Source organism: Castor canadensis, chromosome 17 (assembly GCF_047511655.1).
Source record: "Castor canadensis chromosome 17, mCasCan1.hap1v2, whole genome shotgun sequence".
Classification (NCBI taxonomy): Eukaryota; Metazoa; Chordata; class Mammalia; order Rodentia; family Castoridae; genus Castor; species Castor canadensis.
Genome location: NC_133402.1, coordinates 17,985,333 through 18,007,451, shown reverse-complemented (window position 1 = coordinate 18,007,451; position 22,119 = coordinate 17,985,333). Strand labels below are relative to the sequence as shown.

General features: G+C 46.9%; 1 protein-coding gene and 1 long non-coding RNA gene across 8 annotated transcripts in view; one reads left to right on the top strand and one right to left on the bottom strand.

Moving 5' to 3' along the window:
* Positions 1-22,119, top strand: part of Katnip (katanin interacting protein) — a 160,821-nt gene that overhangs the window by 5,665 nt on the left and 133,037 nt on the right. For 2 of the 7 annotated variants that reach the window (XM_074059828.1, XM_074059827.1), the window contains exons 1-2: positions 6,314-6,989; positions 12,273-12,328. The exons of 1 other annotated variant lie outside the window; for it this stretch is intronic. In XM_074059828.1, the coding sequence (XP_073915929.1) occupies positions 6,881-6,989; positions 12,273-12,328 (165 nt within the window). In that variant the 5' untranslated portion in view covers positions 6,314-6,880. Of the gene's footprint in view, positions 1-4,194; positions 6,990-12,272; positions 12,329-20,109; positions 20,174-22,119 lie in introns of those variants that run through there. 4 more of the 7 variants (XM_020181975.2, XM_074059832.1, XM_074059829.1 and 1 more) reach the window with 3 other exon arrangements.
* LOC141418587 (uncharacterized) lies at positions 9,650-17,786 on the bottom strand. Its single transcript, XR_012443223.1, has 3 exons — positions 17,666-17,786; positions 10,909-10,956; positions 9,650-10,768 (listed from the first exon to the last, which is right to left on the bottom strand). It is a non-coding gene; the product is annotated as an uncharacterized lncRNA (long non-coding RNA).

Below are 22,119 nucleotides of genomic sequence, written 5' to 3'. Positions count from 1 at the left end.
CAGTATGCCATCAAGGGCACATCTTAGCCCTGTCCCTGCCAGCAGGTGGCCAGGTTTCATGGCTGGAATATGAACCTGTGGGCCAGGCCTACCTATGGGGTCGTGGAAGAGGAGCTGGTTCACAGGGCTTGACATCCAGCAAGGCATGCACTTCACTGTGGAGCTCGTTCATGACTGGGCCTCAGGGGCTGCCTGTCACTGTCTCTGTTTCCAAGGAAGAGAGGTTCCAAGAGGAGGAGTGCTTTTGGTTGGGAGGAGGGGCTTGACACTGTTTCCTGAGCACTCTACAGAAGAGTGAGAAAGTCTGACTCCGTGATTCCATGGTGTTTTGAACAGTGCCTCACGTATGTCCCCCCTACCCCTTGACCTTGGACATCAACAAGGTGGTGCATCACCAGGTGCTCGTGTCTGGCGTTGAGTATCTCCACCTCCCCCATAAGTACCTGAGATTTCAGCCCTGCCCAAGCCAGCTGGCCATCCCATGGGCAGGCTGTAGTCCTTCCCGCCTCCCTGTCTTGCCCATGCTGTGGTCCCTGCCAGCCAGTTCCTTTTGTATCACTTCCCCCATAAACTGCAGTGAAGTCCCACTTGCAGAATTACCTCCCTGCAAGGCAGGAGCTGTGCATTGTGCTGCAGCACAGGTGATGGGCTCTGTGCCTTTCTCCCTCTGTGAAGGTAGAAACACACTTTTGATTGTTGGTATGCCCAAGGCCTGGCACATGAATATTTGCTGGATTGACCTTGTAGCCAGGAAAGAGATTAGCCATTTTGTCCCCTGGTGAATTGCTGGTCAGTCTCCAGAAAGCAGACAGAAAAGGTGCTCACAGCCAAGCCTCTGAGCCAAGCTTCCAGAGCCCTTGGCTGCTTCCTTTCTCTCCAGTGGTCAGTCCAGACCTGATACTGTACCTGGCTGAGATCCCTTTCCTATCACCCACAGCCTGTGCCCCACTTTTTGACTAGCATTCCTGTTCTCCCCAACCTTCCATCCCTTTGAAGTCAGACTTGTTCTCTGTCCTTGCCTTGCTGTGGAGCCTCTGCTGTCTCCACCCTTAGCTGATGGATTTTCAGACTTAACATGCCTGTTGGGAATAGCAGAGTAATGCCCAAAGCAGCAGCAGCAGGAAGGTGGAGCAGTACAGGGACCCCCATACTGTTTCAGATTCTAAGAGAACTTTGTAGTGCAGTGTGTGCCTTGTGTGTTTTTTTCACCAAAGAAAACAGAGTCCCAACCTATTTACATACATCTAAAATCACACAGAAGGTTAGAGCTGGGAGGCACTTGACAGATCTAGGCCAGGAGCCAAGTATCACAGCACCCTGAGGATCCCGTGCAGGGGTCACAAATCTAGATGCCTACAGGGCCAGGTGATAGAAACGACAGCTGGGGCCAATGTTATTTCATTATGCTGGTCACGTTGATTCCTTTCAACACACAAGTATACTTTGCATACTCTGAAATAATCTTTAGTTTCATAAAGAAATCTGTGGTCACCAGGTGCCAGTGGCTCACGCCTGTAATCCTACTCAGGAGGCAGAGATCAGGAGAATCGAAGTTCAAAGCCAGCCCAGGCAATTAGTTCCACGAGACCCTATCTCGAAAAAACCCTTTACATAAAAGGGCTAGTGGCATGGCTGAAGGTGTGGGCCCTGAGTTCAAGCCCCAGTACCAAAAAAAAAAAAAAAAAGAAAGAAATCTGTGGTCTACTAATTTTCTTGAAGTGTGTATCATTCTTCATCTACAAAACAGAAATAGCTGAGAGTGGTGACACACACCTGTAATTCCTGCACTCTGGAGGCTGTGGCAGGAAGATTGAGAGTTCAAGGCCAGCTCGGGCTACAAATGAGACCCTGTTTCAAAAACTACGGCAAACAAAACTGTGACAGAACTTGTATGTACTCTCAGGGCTGAGGACTAGATGCACTCACAGATGCTTGGCATATAGCACATGACATGCTAGCTGCGACTTGCGCTAGACACACAGACCTTCACTTTCTTCTTTGCTGTAGTGAAAAACTCCCCACTCCTGCTGGTAAATGGCATTTTTGGTTTGATCTCAGTGGCAGGGCAACAACCAGGAGAGGTGGGGGTGGGGATGGGAGGGTGCCAGGCCTTCTGGTAGGTTGCTGCCCTCAGCTCTGACCAGCGTAACCAGGCAGGAGCATTGAACCTCTTTGCTAGATCTTTCTATTCACAAGAATTCAGAACTCAGGATTTTAAAAATAAGGAATCTCCCAAGCTTTAACTATTGGCTGAGAAAACATCTTTGGAAGACTGCAGAGACTCGACATCAGCCAGCCGATGATTCTGGAGCCAGCCTGATCACTGTCATTTATCATGTGCAGGGAGCCAAGTGCCTGCACTGTGGGCAGTGCCCCCTCCAGACCTCTCTTTCCTGAGCCTGCATAGTGTGAGGCTCTGGCTTTTGTGCCCTTTGAGAGGAAGGGAAGCTGTGAAAACCAGGACTGGGACTTGACCTCTCTTCCCTGTCTTACATTGTCACTCGCCTCTCCACTTCCTGATTCAGCACAGGAGCGGAAGTGGGGCAGACCTTGTGGAGCTGGACCAAGGGAGTTCAAATTCTGACTTTTGTGTGGGGATGGATCCCAAGGCTGTCTCATGCTAGGCAAGTGCTATACCAGTTGAGCTACACCTCTAGCCCTGTGTTTATGTTTTGTTTTGGAGACAGGGTTTCAATAACTTTGCCCAATCTGGCTTCCAATTCAAGATCCTCCTGCCTCTGCCTCCCACGTAGCTGGGATTACAAGAGTGTACCAGCACACCCGGCCTTCCAATTTTGACTTCTAATTAGCTGCATGAGCTCAGGGAGTCAGGTCCTCTACCTGACAGCATAAAGGTTAGTAGTAGGACCTATCTGCTGAGCTGCTCTGAGAATCAAGTGAATTCATCTCCCTGAAGCCTTTAGAAGAATGTCCAGCATTTAGTAGGCACTCAGTTAAAAAAATTAGCTTTCTGGAAAAAAAAGCTCTCTGAGGAAGTAACACATCTCTTTTTAGGATAGGGTCTTGCTCTGTGGCCCAAGCCAGCTCAAACTCTCTATCCTTCTGCCTCTGTCTCCTGTGTGCTGGGATTATAGGAGCTATCACTGTACCCAGCTACACATCTTTTTCCTCAGGATTCTGAAGGATCTCAGGCACTAGTGCCCATGTTTTTCAAGGCAGCTTAGCAGGTCAGTTTGGGGATGCACCTTTTTGGATACACGTGCATTTTCACTGATGCGAAGTCCTCCCTTGTGTTGTGTGGCAAGTTGGCCTGGTGACAGGAATGGGCGGGGCAGAGTGGGAGTGGGTCTAGGAACTGGTGTGATGGATGCACAGATAGACCAAATCCATTTCCGCCTGGAAATCGTGTTGTCACATAGGCCACTGATTAGATTACAGAAGTGTGGCATTTACTTATCTTTACCATTTCACATGGAAAGAAATCAATATTTTCCAATTATCTCCAATGGAGTATCAAACTTACTATGTCGTATTTTGTTTCACCATCCCTGAAAGAGCAGGAGAAAGGGCCTGGAGAAGAGATGAAGTCTTTACTGCCTCCTGTCCCTGCCGGCTTTGTCCATTCAGAAATTCGGCCATTTACTCATTCAGAGATTCCAGAAATGTCTATTTGTGCCCGCTCCAGTCCAGGCGCCATTCCAGGTGTGGAGAATCCAGTGATAATAAAGCCATAGAGGAGCCTTGGCGAGAGAGACAGTCCAGAAACAAATTAATAAGAAAAGGGTCAGGTCAGTGCTCTACAGAAGATTAAAGCAGGGGCCTGGGAGCCAGTTCCCTGGGAGGAGGAGGGTCCCTTTAAGCTGAGAGCGATTGACAGGAGGAGACCCAAGGGAGGAATGTCTAGGAGAGGATCACAGCCCTGGGGCAAAGAGGAGTCTTGAGTCCCAGGAACTGAAGAAAATGGGTAAAATGGCAGGCGTATGCACCTGGGAGTGGATCCCAGACGTCACAGAGGCTACGTCTGGCAGAGCCTGGTCAGCTAGGGCCAGGGTTTGGATTTTGTGACGTTGTCTTTGAGGATTTTGTTTTTTTGTTTTGTTTTTTTTACAGGCTCTTACTGTGTAGCCTAGGCTGGCCTTGAACTCTCAGCCTCCCAAATACTGGGATTACAAATGCATGCCATGCCCAGTTTGATATGGTCTTTATTTTCATTTGGCCCCTGGGGTTTTTGTTTGTTTGTTTGCAGTGCTGGAGATGGAAGCTGGGGTGTTGCACATTCTAGGCAAGTATCCTACCACTGAGCTCCTATTTGGCTGCTATGGGAAAATCCAGGCAGGCAACAATGGAAGCTGGGAGACAGACAAGGTAGCTGTTGAAAAAGTCCAGAAAGAAAGGCAGGCCTGATAGAAGGCTGATGGAGAGGAAGGGACAGAGTCAAGATGTATTTGGGGGAGCTGGAGTTCAGTGGAGCTCACCAATCTCCCCACATAGCCAGATTTGAGGGTGGGTGCTGATAACCGCCCAGTGCCTGCTGTACTGAGTGCTCTGATGAACCTCCCCACCCCTGATGGCAGACCTAAGGGGGGGTGGAACCAAAAGGACTTCCACACAAGTACTGAGTGGCCAAGGCATTCAGGCTGTGTCAGCGCCTGTCTTCTCAGCCACTCTTAGCCTTGTCCCCAGGAATACCTGGCTAAGCATTTCTAAACCAAGCAAGTGGAAGAACCGTGTGCTGGTTATAAATAACCATTTCTAGTTGTCAGCTACTGTTTGGGTTTGGAAAGGAAGAGGGGATCTTAGCATGACTTGTTTATCTCAGGTAATTTGGCAGTAAACTGGGCCCTGGGAATTCGATTTACACAGAAAATGCAAAGGAAGAGTGACAGGGATATTGTTTCAGGACTGGAGGCACACCTTGGGACAGAAGCGTGTGCCAGCATCTACCTAGGAACTTCCCTGCTCTCGTCTAGGGGGTTCTGTGATTTTGTTGGGAGGTCCTTAAAGAATTCCCCTGGAAGGGGGTCCATGGCTTCAGTTGCCCCTTGGCATCAGCAGGAGGTTGGCTCCAGCACCCTGCAGGAACCAAAGTCCAAGGACATGCAAGTTCCTTATATAAAATGGCACAGCATTTGAATAGAACCTGAATGCCCTTTCTGTATACTTTGCGTCATCTGCACCACTTGAATGGATAATATAATGGAAATGCTATGTGAAGAGTGCTGCACAAGGGAAAGTGTGCATGTCCAGTACAGCACAATTCTTTTCCCAAATATGTCCCGTCTGCAGTTGGTTGGCCTGTGGATACGGAAGACCTAATATAATGAGGAGAGCCAGAGCTTTTCTAGTCTTCTGACTAATAACGTATTAGGTTGGAAATTAGAGGGCTGTTTTGTTGCTTAAATTTTTAAAAAATTTTAAAATGAGAAATTTTCTCATAAGACTGGATTTGTAGCTTTTCTGAAAAAATCAAAACCAGCAAGACAGGTCCTACCTTCCCAGGAAGCAGCAGCTGGCACATAGCATGGCAGTTGCCCCTTAAGCAGGGCAGCTGTTCCTTAAGTAGAAGCCCAAGGGACAGTTCTGAGGCCGAAGGTGCAGAGGTTTGTTTAGAAATGACATTGGATCTGGGGGTGCTCCTATTCCTGGGCCTGAAACAGGGTGCACAGGCAGGCAGCCAGGCAGCCAGAGTAATGGCATCCTGAATACCAGAATATTAACCAGGCTAACTAGATTCTAACCCAAGTGCTTCCCTTCCTTGCTGTGTGACCTTGGGCAAGTTGCTTTACCTCTGAGCCAACAGCATTGTGGCTGAAGGTGGAAAATCCCAAGAGCCATCACCAGGGTAAGAACCTGCCAGTGGTAGGTGCTGGGTCAGCAGTAGAGAAACCACACCCCCACAGCACCACATCTCCAACAGCGTCAGGCAGGTTCTGCTGCTTTTTTTTTTTTTTTTTTTAATCTTTCTTCTTGCCCTTTTCCTCTCTTATCTGTTCTAGGCACTTCCTAAACCCTTTGCCCTCAAGTGAATGAGCAAGGCACCTACAGGCTACTGGCTTGGCTAAGAAACTGTTCTTCAGTTTCCAGAAACTGTATTTCGTCCTCTTTTCATTCTTATCTCTCATGCATTACAGATTGATCTCTTTAAAAGAAGGCAGTTTGTCCTGAAACCTATGTTCTCTTTCCAGCAAGCTCCAGGCTCTGCAGGTCACAGAGGCCACTCCAGCTCTCTTTGACAGACTCCCTGCCCACTCTGGGTGGCCTCAGCCCAGATTGGACAGCCTCAGATGGGACAGTCTACAGTACTTCTCATGTTTTTTAGAAATTTAAGTCAGCCTTTGAACTCTTAATATATTAATTTTGTTTTTTAATAGGAAATAGATCCAAATAAGTCATTTAAAAATAAAAACAAAATAAAGATGTTCATACATATGTATGTGTATATATATGGAGAGAGAGAGGGAGAGGTGTCACCCATGCTCTCTGGGTGACTCTGTATATAAACAGAACCCATATGAGTATAAATTCCTGTTTTCTCACTTCCTTACGGAAAATATCATGTACCCATATACTTTCTGCCCCTTGATTTCCTTTTGTTTTTCTCCTTAACCATGGCCATCTATCTGGTCTGGATCTATAAGGAGTAGCATGTGAGGCACTGGCTTGCTCATTCTCTCTTCCAGCTTGGCAGAGCTCCTTTCTATCTTGGGGTTCGCCATGTGTCCGCGGTGGTTCCCACTGATGGACTTGTGGGTCCTGTCCAGCAGCCATACCTGCTCTCGCAGACCGTGATGTTGTGATCCATTGTGCCTGTGTTAGCTTCCTGTTTGTGGAGGTGTTTCTTCCCAGCAGATTGATTCCTAGTAGTGACCTTGGCAGCTCAAAAGGGAAACAGATTTGTGCTTTGGAGAAGGTTGCCAACATGCTGTCTGAAGGAGAACCATTTTGTGCTCGGCCCAGCACTGCTGTCCCCAGCTCTTGCCAAGAGCATAGAGGGACTATCAACCTCTGGATGGTGGCCATTCTGATAGGTGAGATAAAGTGGGTCTGAGTGGGATGTTCTTCATGGAAATTAAATTGCATACATACAAAAGAACAAGTACAACAGGAATCCTGGTTTTTAAACAGTAAGAAATAAGTTGCCACGGAGTTCTGCCCCACCGGGAGACAAGCAAGTCCCTTGTTCAACACTCCTTGGCTGTCTCTGCCTATGGGATTTCTGCCAGTTCACCTTTACTCTCCAAAGCCCCAGTGGCTCAGGCCAAGCCTGCCTCTCCACTTGTGGCACTTTATGCCCCTCCCATATTCTATGTAAGCCATCTGCTAGGAGGGAGCTCTGTCTTCACTGGGGGACCATTTGCTTCTATCTCCTTATTAATTGCTCTGGGAGCCCAAAGCATATTAAAAGCTGCTTAGTGGAAGGAGTTCCCTACCTCTGGACTCTCCCCCTGCACGTTCCTGTGCTAGTTCTGTTCTCCCGCCCAGCTTTCACCACCTGGCTGAGGGACAGGGATGCCTCGTGGTTAGGAGAGCAGCCTCTGGAGCCACACTGGCCACAGTCAAATCCGAGTGTCTATCTCTGCTCACTATCTGTGTGATACTGGGCCGGTTTCCCAGCTGCCTGGCCTCAGTGCCCTTGTCCGACATGTCAGATAATATTGGTACCTCCTAGGTGAAGAGGAAGCGAGTCCATGGGTATACTTAGCCTGGAGCCCCGTGTCTGGCACGTACTCAACCCTGACCAAAGGGGGACTCCACGGAAATGCTAATGGTGATAATGATAGTGATGGTGATGGTGGCACTTAAGTGCACACTGAGCCCTAACACTCACAAACCATATTTTGGGACCATGAGTAAGCATTTCAACTGCTCACCCTTGGTTTGTTTATTTCTCATTTCTTCATTGGTTTACATCAATGAGAATACTACTGTCCATCTAAAGCAAGAATTATCTAATCTTTAATACCAAAAATATGATTAAATAAAAATAAATAAGAGTTACCAAACCTACAGCCTGTGAGCCAAATCTGGCCTATACCCTTACCTCTCCTCCCACCTGACAAAGGGAAAGTGGAGTAGGTAGTGTAATTTTTTCAGGAGGCATAAAGAATTGTGCTCCTCCAAGCTGGGACAGCATCAACAGCCCAAAGAATGACTCAAGTCCAGCTTGAATGGGCAAAAATAGGGGTGACTTAGAGAGTAGTGGACAACTGTGGAAGACAGTATTTACCTGGCCTGGTCTGTATCCGAGGAGCTATTACTCTACCCAGACTCTCCCAATCCCTAGAAGTGGCCAACCCTCTCCCCCACACCCACTACCACCACCACCATACCAAACTTCTCTTATCTGGCTCCAAGCCATGGCAGAAATCTGGACTAGAGCACTACCTATGGTCGAAAACAGAAGAAACTGCAGGCTCAAACAGGAAACTCAGACTCTGGGAAAGACACACGTCTATGCACACTGCATCCTTGATTTCCTCAGTCTCACTGACATAGACCAACACAGTCCCACTGTAGGAAGGAAGCTTGTGCTATAGTCTGGCACAGAGAAAACCACATAGTGGCTTGCTGCAAGATGGAGTCTTTGGCTGGAAGTGAGAGGACCAGTCACACTATACAGTACTTGCAGTATGAGCTGTTTAATTAGGAATACCATAAAACTATGTAGTTTGTGTATGTGTTTTTATCTTGAACCATACATTTCCATATGAACCAAATTTACCTTTGAATATTAGTCTACAGCAATTGATAGAAAAATCTGTGTCCCATGCTATACTTTATGGCTGGTATACGTCTCTTTCTCAAGGGTAATTTTGACATTGACTTTCCCTTGCTTGATGATTTCAGTAACTAACATCAAGGAAGATGTGACTCCCCTCCAAATGGCAATGAATATTATCTACTTCTAGAGCAAAGTAAAATGGAAGCATCAGATACTTCTAACCAGAGAAAATAAATCTAAGTACAGATAAAACCTTTCTGAAGTCACAAATGGAAGAATAGTATTATATTTACAAAAATTCAATGCATGTGCTTCTCTTTTTGTTTCCCCAGACACACATCCGAAGTGCAGTACACATGTAGCATTTACGTTCAGCCTTATTTATGGCTTCCTAGCTGATGCAGGCAGGTCACCTTGCAAAATGTAGAGAGCACCCCTCTAATTCTGCAAGCAACATGTATTGATATTAATACCACCTTCCACTTCCCTCCCTGACTTCTTGTGAGAATAAATGAGATATGGGAGGAAGAGACCCAGAGAGGCCAAGTGTAGTAGCCAGGTGCAGTGGAATCTGGGTACAGCCCTTCTGCCCTTGGCAAGAAGCAGCCGTCTCCACATGCAGGAGCTACCTGTGGGAAAGATGCTTCGGGATTTGAGGACCAGCCCAGGCCATCTTCTAGAAAGGTTAGATAACAAATGCTCGTAATTAGAGCGAATTATCTTCCTTGGAAAATAAGCAAATTATTTTCCAATTTAATGAATAAAGACGCTTCTAATTAACTCCAGTAGAGAGATTTGCTTTCAAATCTCAGTAGCTGAGCTCTGTGTTCTGTATATTAATATTTTGCTTTTATGGGCCACCTTGATGTTTTATTTTACTGTGCTTTATTGGTATGATGGAATTTTAGGAGATAAAAAGCAACCAGAGATGATTTGGACTAACTCATTTAAAACAAATAACAACAACAGCAAAACAACAAAAAAACAGAAGGCAACTATGGCCCAGAGAGATCCTGTGACTCATTCAGAGTCCCATTGCTGCCCTGCTGTCCCCCAGGACTGGATCCCCAGGAGGCAGTGTGACCAGCAAAGGAAGGGCCTTGCCAGACTGGTGCCGCCTTGTTGGCCCCTGGATGGGTTCTGCTTTCCTCCTCTCCTTCCTATGCTCGGAGTTCGGCCAGGCCCTGCTAGCCTCTCACCCCCTAGTGACGCTCCTTCTGTGGTCAACAATACTGGCCTCCAGCACTCAGTCCCTTCTCACTCAGACTCTCCTTAGCTCTGCATTGTGTGGGCGAACTCTGCCCAGCCTCAGGGCCCACTTGGCCTCCTCAGGCTAACAGCTGGGAGCTGTTCCCTCAACTCCTGCCTCAGAGTCTCGGGGTTCCTGAGACCACCTTCAAATTGGTCCAACTACCAATGGACCCTGGGAGCTTGTTAGTTAGTTTGATTTGTGAGTGTGGTTAAATTAATAACCTTTATTTTTTAGGGCAGGTTTAGGTTCACAGCAAAACTAAGCAGAATGTACACAGTTCCCATATGCCCCCATCTCCACTATCTTTATTTTTTTTCTTCCTGTACTGGGGTTGGAACCCTGGACCTGTGCATGCTAGGCAAGTGTTCCACCTCTGAGATGCACCACCAGTTTCCCACTATCTACACTTCACATCACAGTAGCTTATTATCTTGGGCTCTTTTTCATCTCTAAGTCTTGGATTCTTTGTCTTAAGGTGGAAAAGAAACACACACACACACACACACACACACACATACACACACTCCCAGAGAGATGCAAAAAATCAGTTGTAAGTGGGTGTCTGGAGCACCTTAAGTCAATTTCAGATCAGTTTCCTCTGTCCTGGCATCCTGGCATCTTTGTGAGTCTGCCCCAGGGTAGGTGACCCATGGCTACTTACAGCATCATGGCTCACACAAACAGGATTTGCCCTGCCCTGCCCTCTTTCCTCTCCAAGTCCAAATTCCTGGGGCTGTGGTCCTGATTTGGTGGGGCTGGGCCAGGGGATCCATCCACAGTTGAGCATGCTGAGATCTGAGTCACTGACAGTCATGGCTTCCCTGGTCCTCGTCCTGTGAACAGGAAGGAGAGGAGCAGAGAAGAAGTTGTTTGGGGGTTATTTTGAACAGAGAGATGTCTTGTCAGCTTTTCATTACTGTACCACATTCCTGATAATCAACTTAAAAAGAGAAAAGATTTTGTTTTGGCTCACAGTTTTGGAGGGTTCACTCCATGGTCAGCTGGCGCATTGCTTCTGGGCCTGTTGAAAGACAACACATCGTGGTAGGAGTGAGGCTACTCACCTCATGGTGGCCAGGAAGCAAAGAGAGAAGAAGAAGGGCATGGTTCCCAAGGTGACTTCATTTCCCCCAGCAAGGCCCTATCTCCTAAAGGTTCTTCCACCTCATGATATTACCAAAGGCCAGTGGCCAGGTGGGCCTTTGTGGAACATTCAAGATCCAAACTGTAACAGTACATAAGCTAAAAGATGGCTGCCTTACCATCCTACTGCATACCTGTACTCACCTACAAATGCTCCTGCTGCCCTTTTACCTGAATCCTTTTTTGTATTGGCTCAAGAGTTTGGCCATTGCCAGAAGTTCATCCTTGGGCCTCTGCTCTTCCTTTGTTTACACTTTCTTGGAAAGAGCATCTCCCTTTGGTCTTTATCACCAGTTGTGACACCCCTGTCCTTCATGCATGTGTAGACCCACAGGAAGTGACCACATCCAAAGACAAACATCTTTCCTGTGAGACTTGGTCTCGATCACCTACCTCTCACTAAGCTGCCATTAGGCCCTTACCTAATGGGACACGTGGTTGTGGCATTGTCACAAATGTCTGGGCAGCTTAGGAGACAGTGACAACATGCAGCATGACTTCCAATTTGTATTATAAAACAAAGCAATCCGTTCATCTTCCAGCAAGGAATCATTTTGGTGGACACGTCCATAAAAGTTTAGAAAACTGCTTCGGAGTGGCATCTTTAAGCATGACGATGTCTCTCCGCTGAATTTATGCCTACCTCCCAATTCTAGTCTTCAGGTTTTCCAAGAAAAGCAACAGCTCTCTCTGAAATTGCCCATTGGGTTGGATGTGGGTGATTACTGCTATTCACATCTGTGCCATCACCTGTGCTGGGAGTTTGGGGGTTTGGTACAGCGAGCACATTGGTACGTGCCCATCAAAGTTCCCCATGTGTATACGCACAGCGGAAGGTATTTTTGTGGAAGGCATTTTATATAATTCCAAACAATTTAATAGAAATGTAATTCGACTGGGAAAACTACAGTCAGTCGGCCCTTTCAGAGTGCAGATAATGTTCCAGATTAAAGGCTAGAGCTCTGTGTTCATTATAGTCAAATACCACGAGTGTATGAATTACCATTCTCTTTGCCGTTGGTCTATTTCAAAAGTGTGCCATTTTCCCATTATAATAATAGGCTACATTTTCTTAAAATCATTTGATTATGATTGGTCCTGTCTATTCAGTTTGCAAATAAAAAGCTTTTGCGGTGATAAACTAGCTGCTCCCAAATAGCCTTAATCTTTTCTTCTGCTTTTGAAATGCTACAGGTCAGACTGTGGGAAAGGCAGAGAGAAGCCGGTCCTGCTCACGGGAGAAAAAAGAGGTAACCATCCCAGGGGTCATGGGGGAGGCATCACTGTTTGAAAGGACTTGGGGGCTCAGAGTGGTGAATAGGTGTTCTGGGACCTCCTTCTCTTTTCTCTCTGCCAACGCAGTGTCACTTGTAATAACAGTCTCCCACTGAGTCCATCAATTAGCTCTGTGTAACAAATCACCCCAACAGCCCTACATTTAGTCCCTCATTCTGTGGTCAGCAATTTAGTCTTCCTTGGGGTTCTGCCGATGAGGCCAGGCCTCTGCAACTGACTGCTGACACCTGGGGCTAGCCAATGTCAGTCAGAGTGTCTTGGTTCTCCTCCATGTGTTCTGTCATCCTCCAGCAGGTTAGCCAGGTTTGCCCATGCCATGCTTTCTGGCTCCATGAGTAGGAGAGGGATCTCATGAGTTCTGGGCTCAGATCTGGCACATCATCACTTCTGCCTCAAGTGAAAGGGCAATTGTCAAGCTCAGCTTTGGGCCGGGGGCTTCAAAGCAAGTCATAATAAGGTCCACCCAGATTTAAGGGATGGGGAAAAATAAGACAGGCACTACCACTGTTTGCACAGGCCTCACTCTGGATGGGAGGGAAGAATTACAAAATATTGTGACCATTCTTTAAACCTATCCCACTGAGCCCACCTGCATCAGGGGAACTGAGGGGCCTCAGTTGCCATGTGTATGGTTAAGAGAGAGGGGGAGCCTCATTTGTGGTGTGCATGGTTAGGAGAGAGGTGCAACAGAGTCATTAGTGTACCATGAGAGGTGCCATCACGGAAGGACACAGAAAGTGGGCTTGAAATGCAGAAAACATCAACTAACTCTGCTAATAGTATCAATAAAAGCTTTGCAAGCTGGGTGTGGTGCTTCACGCCTGTAATTCTAGCCCTGGGAAAGCCAAGGCAGGAGGATCAAGAGTTCCAGGCCAGCCTGGGCTACATGTTAAACCCCGCCTCAAAAAAAGAAAGAAAAGAAAGAAACAAAAGAAGGGATGGAGGGGCTTTGTGGAAAAGGCAATGTGAAACCATCCCTTGAGTGATGAGTGTTTCCCAGGCCAAGGAAAAAAACAGAGTCAAAGTCAGAGAGTAATGAATAAGGGATATCTCAAGATCCAAGATCTTTTATCCAAGATCAGGCCAGGTAGAAAGTGGTAGCAAAGACCCTAAGTTACCACGAGGCCCTTTGATCAAGTCCAATGCTTGTGGGAGTTTAAACTGGAGTCTTATTTAGTGGAGGGGTGGTGCAGGAGAGTGAAGGCTTGTGGCTTGTCACAAGTGCCCAGCAATCCTGAAACACATCAGCATTTACATACTGATGCTGTAGATTGCAAAATGACATCGTTCCAGTGACAAAAAGGCATTTCCCAGGCCTGGCTGGGTCCAAGGCCTCCAAGATGGCCACAAGACCTGCTCTTTTCTTTTCCATCTCTTGGCTTGCTTTTCCATCTCTTGGCTTGCTTTCCTCCACATGGCTCTCCACCAGTGGAGGAGGTATTGGGGCTGGGCTGCACAAGGCCTTGGTGTTCTCCTGTGACTCTCACCTTCTCCTGCTGTCCTTTCTTGACTGATCCAGAGCAGCCAGTGTGTGTCTTCTTCCTGTCTACATCCATGAGGATGGAGATAGCACTTCAGGGACTTGGATGCTGTTGAGGAGATCTAAATGGTGGGTTCCCCACTCCCTTCTGATGGGGACTTTACTAGAAACAAGGATGGGCTGTCTACCCATAAAGTCCTTGAGGCAGAGGGAATGGAAAAAAATGAGCCCAGGCCTGCAAGTGCCAAAGGTAGAGACCAGTGCCCAAACCAGGAATGAATAGTTTCAACCCAACCCAGGGCTAAGGTTGCAGAATAACAGCTACCCATTTCTCCAGGTTAAGAAATTAGCTGAAGACCATGAGCAAGGTAGTGGGAGTGAGTTGAAATTTGTCTCTATCTTCCTCCCTCCTTTCTTTCCTCTCTTCCTCCCTCCCCCCCTTCTCCTTGGCAACAAGACTCCCCTAATTGCTTTCCCCAGCTACTCCCATTGTGCCAATTGCCTGAAAGCATTTCAGATCATTCCTCTTCTAAAAAGTGCTTGAAGTAAGAGAAAACAAAGAGTGAGGCTGTTTATCTCAATACCCAGGTTTAATCCTGAAAGATATTTAAGATGGTTTTAGGCCCTCTGAACCCAGGAGTGCTGATTCTCTTAACAGGCTTTGGTTTGGTTAGAAAAACAAAAGAAAAAAAGGACAGCACACTGCCAAGGTTCTCCTGTGCTGCACTAGAACATGCCTTTCCTACCAGCCTTCTTTCTGCATGACTCCCCTCTCACTGTGAAATCTGGCCCTCCTGGCACTCTGCGCCTTATGCAGGATGCCAGGTATGGATCAAGCTATGTCACATGAAAGCCAAAGAGAAGACAAGCTTTCTTCCAGAGCTGATTGGAACAAGCAGCTGGGGACGTGAATTGTGTTCCTTCTGTGGTGAGATTGTTTGAGCCGCTCACTCCCTAGTGGTGACAATGTAGTTTCTGCTCTGGCTCAGATTGGAGACAGTATTTACCTTGGTGGGCATGGGCTGACACAGTGAAGGGAGGGTGGGTGGAATGTTGCTTTCAGTGGGCTTACCAGGCCATATTCAACCCAAAGAGGTATTATGTCTGGTTCATACCCCAGTACAATTTTTTAAAATTAGCAGTCTGCTTTTGAGCATTGGGAGGTTGGTTTCACATTAAAGTTGCAGGCTTTTGGCTTCTTTGGGAAATGAAGAATGATAACACTGAGTTCTTGTTCCTAGGAGGCATCAACAGGCAGTAGCTACTGTTGATGTGACTGGCCCTTTTAAATAGATGCCCCAGTTTGCCATCCCTAGGCCACCCACCTGTCTACAGCGATCACACTGTGTTTCATGCTTTGTGTTCACAAACTGCTCATGCTAGAGTCACCTGCGAACTTTTAACTCTCCTGATGGGCAGGTGTCTTTAAAAATTAAATCAGGCTCTGGAGGGGGGACCCAGACGTCAATTGTATTTCCCATGTATAATCCTGACTCATGACCCTTGTGTGTCCTAGACACAGCACATAGCCTGCTTGGCTCCAGGGACCCCTATTCTATACCCTTCTAGACACCAATAGATGCAAATCAGGAGGGGAAATAATAAACACTGCAGAGGCGCTATTGAAACAAGCAGCTCTGGGGGGGTAGGGAAGAAGGCTTCCCGGAAGAGGCGACCTGGACTGGCATGTGGAGGGTTACAGTCATTTCTGAAAAATGTAGCTGTGATGGTTGGCTTGAAGTCAGTAAATACTTCAGCTGGTAAAAATATTCTCAGCATCATCTCTAACAAGTATTCATGGTTCCTGCCTGTAGAGATTATATAGTGTTTATGACCCCTGGTCATGAATTATTAATGATTTTGAAATTGTGGTCATTGTAGTTTACTCAGAAATCATTAGGAAGCAAATTTATCATATTGTGCTTTTAAAAAATCACAGAGGTGGGCAGAATCTTTATTCTTCATTCAGTGGAACCACCCCCATCACCTGTGTCCACACTGGTGACCAGGGCACTGTGGAGCTCATGGACGTGGTGCTGGGGATGTGTCCTGCACAGAGCCACAGAGGCCCCTGCAGCCTTGTAAATCAGTGTAGCTTGAGGGCTGTGGCCCCTAGCCCCGAGTCCCACTGATCTGCTGCTCACCCTAGCAGTGCAACCTTGGCCAATCCCCTTGGCCTTGGAGCTTGTTTGATAGAACCCACTTTGGAGGCTTGGTAGTTGAACTCAGCAGTGGATTAAGGCAACTGAATGGTGCTTCGCCCATAGCAAGTATCCCACAAATGCTCACCTGCCTGCATTTAACAGAGACCCTCAGGGAGAAGGCAGCATAGTTCCACTCCTTCCTGAGGTCTCCCCAGCCTAGGCTGGACTTCAGTGAACTGTGACCTTCCTGCTCTGTGGCGTCCCAGGCAAGAGACCACAGGCTACTTCCAGGCCCCTTCCTAACCCACTGTGAGCCTCCCATGAGCATGCACTGCTATCTTTTGCAGTTGATGGGAGATTCTGAAAATGCTCTTGACAGTGCACTCATTGAGCTCACTTTGTAAAGGACTGTAGAAGACATTTAACTCACCCACCTAGAAAACTAAGCCTGCATTTGTGCAATGCACCTGTGCACGCACACACACCACTTCCTGTTAGTAGCAGATTTTTGAAGCAAGACAAGAGGCCCCCTTCAGTTTTCTCAGGCAAAGGAGAACACAGGTGTCTCAGGACCACAGCAAAGGAGAGAGGGTGCTTCCAGGAATGAGGTTGTCTGGACAACCCTCTGTCACCTCAATGTTCCTCCACTCCCCTTGGGTCTCTGCACCTTGCTGCTGGCTGGCTGTTCCTTCTGTAAGAGCCCAGTTCAGAGGCCAAAGGGAAAATCTGCTCAGCCTGGCTAGTCAGCACTCGAATGTATTGGGTGTGGGGGATGTAGCTCAGTGGTACAGCTACATGCATGCCTAGCATGCACAAAGCCCTAGGTTTGGTCCCTAGCACTGCAAATAAATCAATAAATCAGAAAGAAAATTTGGAGGATACCACCCCTCAGCTCCCCTCCCAAGAGGCATCCACTTAATCAATTTCTTGCTGTCCAACCATACAGAGCACACGTTCTGCCTCCTCTATCCCTCCCCCTGGCTTAACACAGTAGCTGTGACACACACTTTTTAACACTCAACAACATGTCTTGGAGAGTATCCCATAGCAGCACATGTGGGTGAACTTCCTTGTTTTTTCTGGCTTCATCGTACTCCACTGTGGATGTACCAGAATGTAATCCTTTCTTTGATACCTTTACGACCAAATAGATGTCGCTTTTTAGATTTAGAAAGTGATGCCATCCCAGTAGGCCCTGGAGAAGTGCCTGTTATCAAATGCATTAGTCTGTGTGCAGCAAAATATGAACATTCATACTAAGTGAGATAAAGGCTGACGTTTCATGTCAGTTCAGGTCAGATTTTGCTCCTAATTAATTGTGTAAATGTACTACTAGTTTCTATTAACGAATGTCTGGGCTATTACAGTCTTTCCCACTGTGAGGATACTTTAAGAGTATCTTGGGGAGACGTCTTTGTACACATGTGCAAGAACAGCCATAAGCAAAATTCCTGAAAGTAGAGTCGGGATCAAAGGGGATATGCTTTCTTTAAATCAGTGTTTCCAGTCCATCTCTTGATGGTGCATAAGAGACACAGAGTGTTTAGTTCCAGGCACCTTGCAGAGTGGACCAGGTTCAAGTGTGGCTGTTCTTGGGAGCAGTGGCCACATTGAGCCATTCAGTGGCATAATTTTTCCCCACCCCCATCCCATGGTCCCTAGTTTACCTGGAGCAGGACAGTTTACTTAAGAAGGCCAGTGGTGGGGAGCATGTCAAGCACCTCAGTTTCTGAAAGCCATTTCTCCCACCCTGAGATCAAGACCCATCTTGACTGAGTGCAGGAGGCCTCTTCCTGTGGCTTTCAAATGCCACAAGTGAGCAAGCAGTAGGCACCACCTTCCCTTCCTCACTTCAGTTCTCACCGTCCTTTCACCTTTGGCCTTTGGGGAACCTGGAGCCCTCTATATTTACAAGATCTTAGTTGTCTTTTTTTCTTCTTTCTCAACTGTCTTTTAAAAAAATAATTATTTAGACTAGGGGTATAGCTCAGTGGTAGAGCACTTGCCTAGCAAGAATGAGGCCCTGGGTTCAAGCCCCAACACCTCCCCCCCAAAAAAGAGGAAATGAAAAGAGAAACTACAGGCTCCATCACTCAAGCAAGTGACTTGCCCCCCCATGTGATTTGACTTCTGTGTAGAGTAGGGATCATATAGAGCTTGCACCATAGGCTTGTGGTAAGAATTCAGAGAGTCAGTGTGGGTAAATTGCTTAGAACGGTGCCTGATGCCTTGCTAGGAGCTCAGTATATGTTCAGTAGTATAGGAGTGGCAGGGACAAAGTAGCTTATTTAAAAAGCAAATCCCAGCTGGGCACTGAGGGCTCACTCTTGTAATCCTGGCTGAGATCAGGAGAATCACAGTTCCAGGCCAGCTGGGACAGAGTTAGAGAGACCCCGTCTCAATCAATAGCTGGACACTGTGGTGCACATGTCATCCCCAGCTATGTAGGAGGCTGAGATGGAGGATTGCAGTTCCAGGCCAGCATGGGCAAAAAAGGTTGTGAGACCCCATCTCAAAAGAAAAAAGCTGGACATGGTGGTGCGCACTTGTCATCCCAGCAACCATAGGAAGCATAAAATAGGTGGATCATGGTCTAGGCTGGCCTGGGCAAAAAGTGTTTCTAAAATAGCCAGAGCAAAAAGGACTGACTCAAGTGGTTGAGTACTTGCCTAGCAAGTGGGAGGCACAGAGTTCAAACCCAGTACTGCAAAAAAAAAAAAAGCAAATCCCTTCAAAGCCAAGAGTAGACACAATTTAGGCCAGTGTTCCTTACCAGTGTGATGTGATCACAGAGTGGCAGTAATCCCTCCCATGGCTTGTCCTTGTGCATGAATCTCCACCTGCTCTGGGACCCTGGGGGTTGCAGGAGACGTGTCTGCAAACACAGCCCCCAGAACCCCGGTTTAGCAACAGCAAGGCCCAGAGAGCAAAGAGAATCAGTTTCTGATAAAATGCCAGTAAAGAGATTGACATGTCTAAAGCCTTCCTGGGATGAGCTTAGCTTCCAGCACAAGACTAAACTAAAGGAAAAGCCCATCAGAGAGCTGTAATTTGTGACCAGAGAGAGATTGCACAGCCAGCCTCCCTTTCCCAGTCTGTTTTTGATAAGCAATGTGCCCTTCAAAGTTTCTCCTCTCTTCAGATCCAAGGCATGAAGTTACCTTTAAAGTGTCTCCCTTCACCTCCTCACTCTACTCAGAAAAGGCAGTGTATGGAATATGGAGTGTGATCAGAAAAAAGGAGAATGGCCTGTCTATGAAGAGGAGGGCCTTGAGAGTCATTCTTCACAGGGTCTCCAGGGTAAAAGCAGCCCAGGAGAACTGTTCCTCAGTCTGAGGACACCACTGGAGGAGCTAGACAAGGGCTGTGAGAGCCTCATCAGTCAGGAGGCTTAGAGCAGTGCCTGACCTGCCATGGCCCTGAATAGGTAATGGGTACTTTTTTCCCCTGTGCTTTTCCTCCTCCTGTCTGACATTATCATAATTCTCAGCAACTCCAGCAAAAAGAGTACCTCTCCAAGGGGACACTTGGTGGAGTCCCCAGGTGAGATGCACTAGCCAGGTCAGGGCTGGGCACCCATTCTGGGGGACGAGGTAGGCTGGGATGGCTATTTCCCAAAGGATACTGTGACCAGAAGAAGGGGAAAAGGATAGTGTGCAGGCAAAAGACAACTGTCCACCACTCAGCCACTCTGCAGTGGGAAGAATAAACTGACAGATGGCACAGGAGCTAACGATAGTTCCACGTCCATTGCTGTGTTCACACCACTCATGCCTCACAATAGCCAGTGAGTAAACAGTATTGGCCTCACTAGATCCGAGGTGATCTAGGCACAGAGCAGTCAACCACTTGCTGCAGGTAGAACTGCCAGCGTAAAGCAGAACCAGTGTGCTTATGGCCTGTGCCAGCACAGGAGAGGTGAGAGTGGGCATGGCGTTGGGGGCAGCTGGAGGACCACAGGCATGCTCCTTAGTCTCAGGCTCGGTCTCTGTACCTGTATCATGAGGCTTAGCAATCCATCCTCTCTGGTGTCATGAGGACACCATGAGCCTGGCCTCACCATGGCCACCAGCTGGCTCTCTTCCATGCCACTTTTTCTCCTCTTCCCCAGGCTCTGCTGCAGGTCATAGCTAGAAAGGAGAATCCTGTCCTTCTGCAGCCTCAGGACTGGGAAGGTGAGTAGGAAGACAGAGGCAAAGATGCCAGTAAAGTGAGCCTCAGTTTCTTCATCTGATAACGAGATGGTCATGTACTCACCTCCCCTGACCAAATGCAGTGAACAATGGCTGGATTCTGGTCAGAGGAATGGAAGCCATTGTGCCCCTACCCCACTGTACACAGTCTTCCTGGCATCTGCAGGGGTTGGTTCCAGGACCCCAACGGATACCTGAATCCACAGATTCATCACTGTTTATACCACGACACACCCCCTTTGGTAAGTCATCTCCAGGTTACTGACAATGCCTAACACAATGAAACAATTGTTACACTCCATTGCTTAGGGGATAAGGATGAGAAAAACACCTGTACATGTTCAGTACAGTTGCTCATTCCACACCCCCCTCTTTTTTTGGAAGTACTAGAGTTTGAACTCAGGGCTTTGTGCTTGCTAGGTAGATGCTCTACCACTTGAGCTGCCCCTAGCCCTTTTGCTTTAGGTTTTTTTTTTTTTTTTTTTTTTTCGGATATGGTCTCACGCTAACTTTTCCTGGGAATAGCCTTGAACCATGATTCTACTTCTGTCTCCAGAATACCTGGAGCCACAACAATGTGTCACCATGCCGGGCTTCCACAAATATTTTCAATGTGAAATTGTCTGGATCCACAGATTCAAAATCCACAGATATAGATCGTTGAATATAATTCAAAAGAAAATCATGAAATAAGTGTAGGGGAAGTTCAACTAAGTTCTGGAATTCTTTTCCCAGGATGACTATGTTGGCCCTTTTAAAGAAACATACAGAAACCTAAAATTGTTTGACTGATGGCAAGAGGCTGGCACATGAGCAGCAGGGTAGGCCAGGGCAGGGCCAGGGGCTGGGTCACACTGTCTAGATTTGTGTCCTGGCTGTACCGTTTAATAGCTGAGTGGTCTCTGGCAAGTTATGTAACTTCTCTGTTCCTCAGTTTCTTCATCTGTAGAATGGAGCTGAAAACAGTACCTCCTTGAGGATTATGGAGGGAATCAAAAGAACAATCCACATAGAGTATTTAGAAAGTGTAAGGGCTGTGTAAGTGCTCGCTGTTCTCAGTCCTCATGTCCCTCCTGTGAGTCCTGTTCCCTTCATGCTCCGTCATCGGCTGGGAAAGCTGGGGTCAGGGCAGGGGAGGCAGGGAGGTGAGCTTCAAACCCATGGGCACCTGCCCCAACGTGGCATTTTTAATCTCTTCTGGTTCCTGAACTGATGTATGCTTGTAGAGTAATTAGAATATACCAGAAAGGCACAAAAATCACTTCTTATTCTACCACCTAGACAGTTACTACAACTGCAACGTGTTTTTATACTTTCTTCAGGGTTTTTCTTTATACGATTACATATACTTCAGAATTAGCATCATTGTCCTCATGTATAACAAAGTGGCCGATCTTAAGTGTATAGTTCTAAGAGTTTTCATGGGTGCACATACCTGTGTTAGACTACCCACATCAAAATCTAGGACCCTGGGGGACTTCTGCATGTCCCCTCCCAGTTAACATATTTCTCCAAAAGTAACCACTGTCTGGACTCTAATAGCATAGATTTTGCCTATATTTGAACTTCATATTAGTAGGATTATATCATAAGTACTTTATGTGTTTCTTCTAATTGTATCTGTGAGATTCATCTATGTTTTTAATAGTATGAGTAATACAAGTTTTTTTTACCATCAAGGTATAAATCTTCATTTATTCTTAGAAATAGTAAATTGCAAAATAATTCGAGTTCATTGTCATTATTAAAGTTGTTTTTGCACATTAAATAAAAATACCCCATTAAACATACCCCCAATCTCATTCTTCTCTCCAGAAATAATCACTGTTAGCGATTGGATGTTCATCTTTTTTTTTTTTTCCCCTAAGAAGGGGTTTCACTCCCCAAGCTGGACTCAAAGTTGCTTTGTAGCCCAGGCTGGTCTCAAA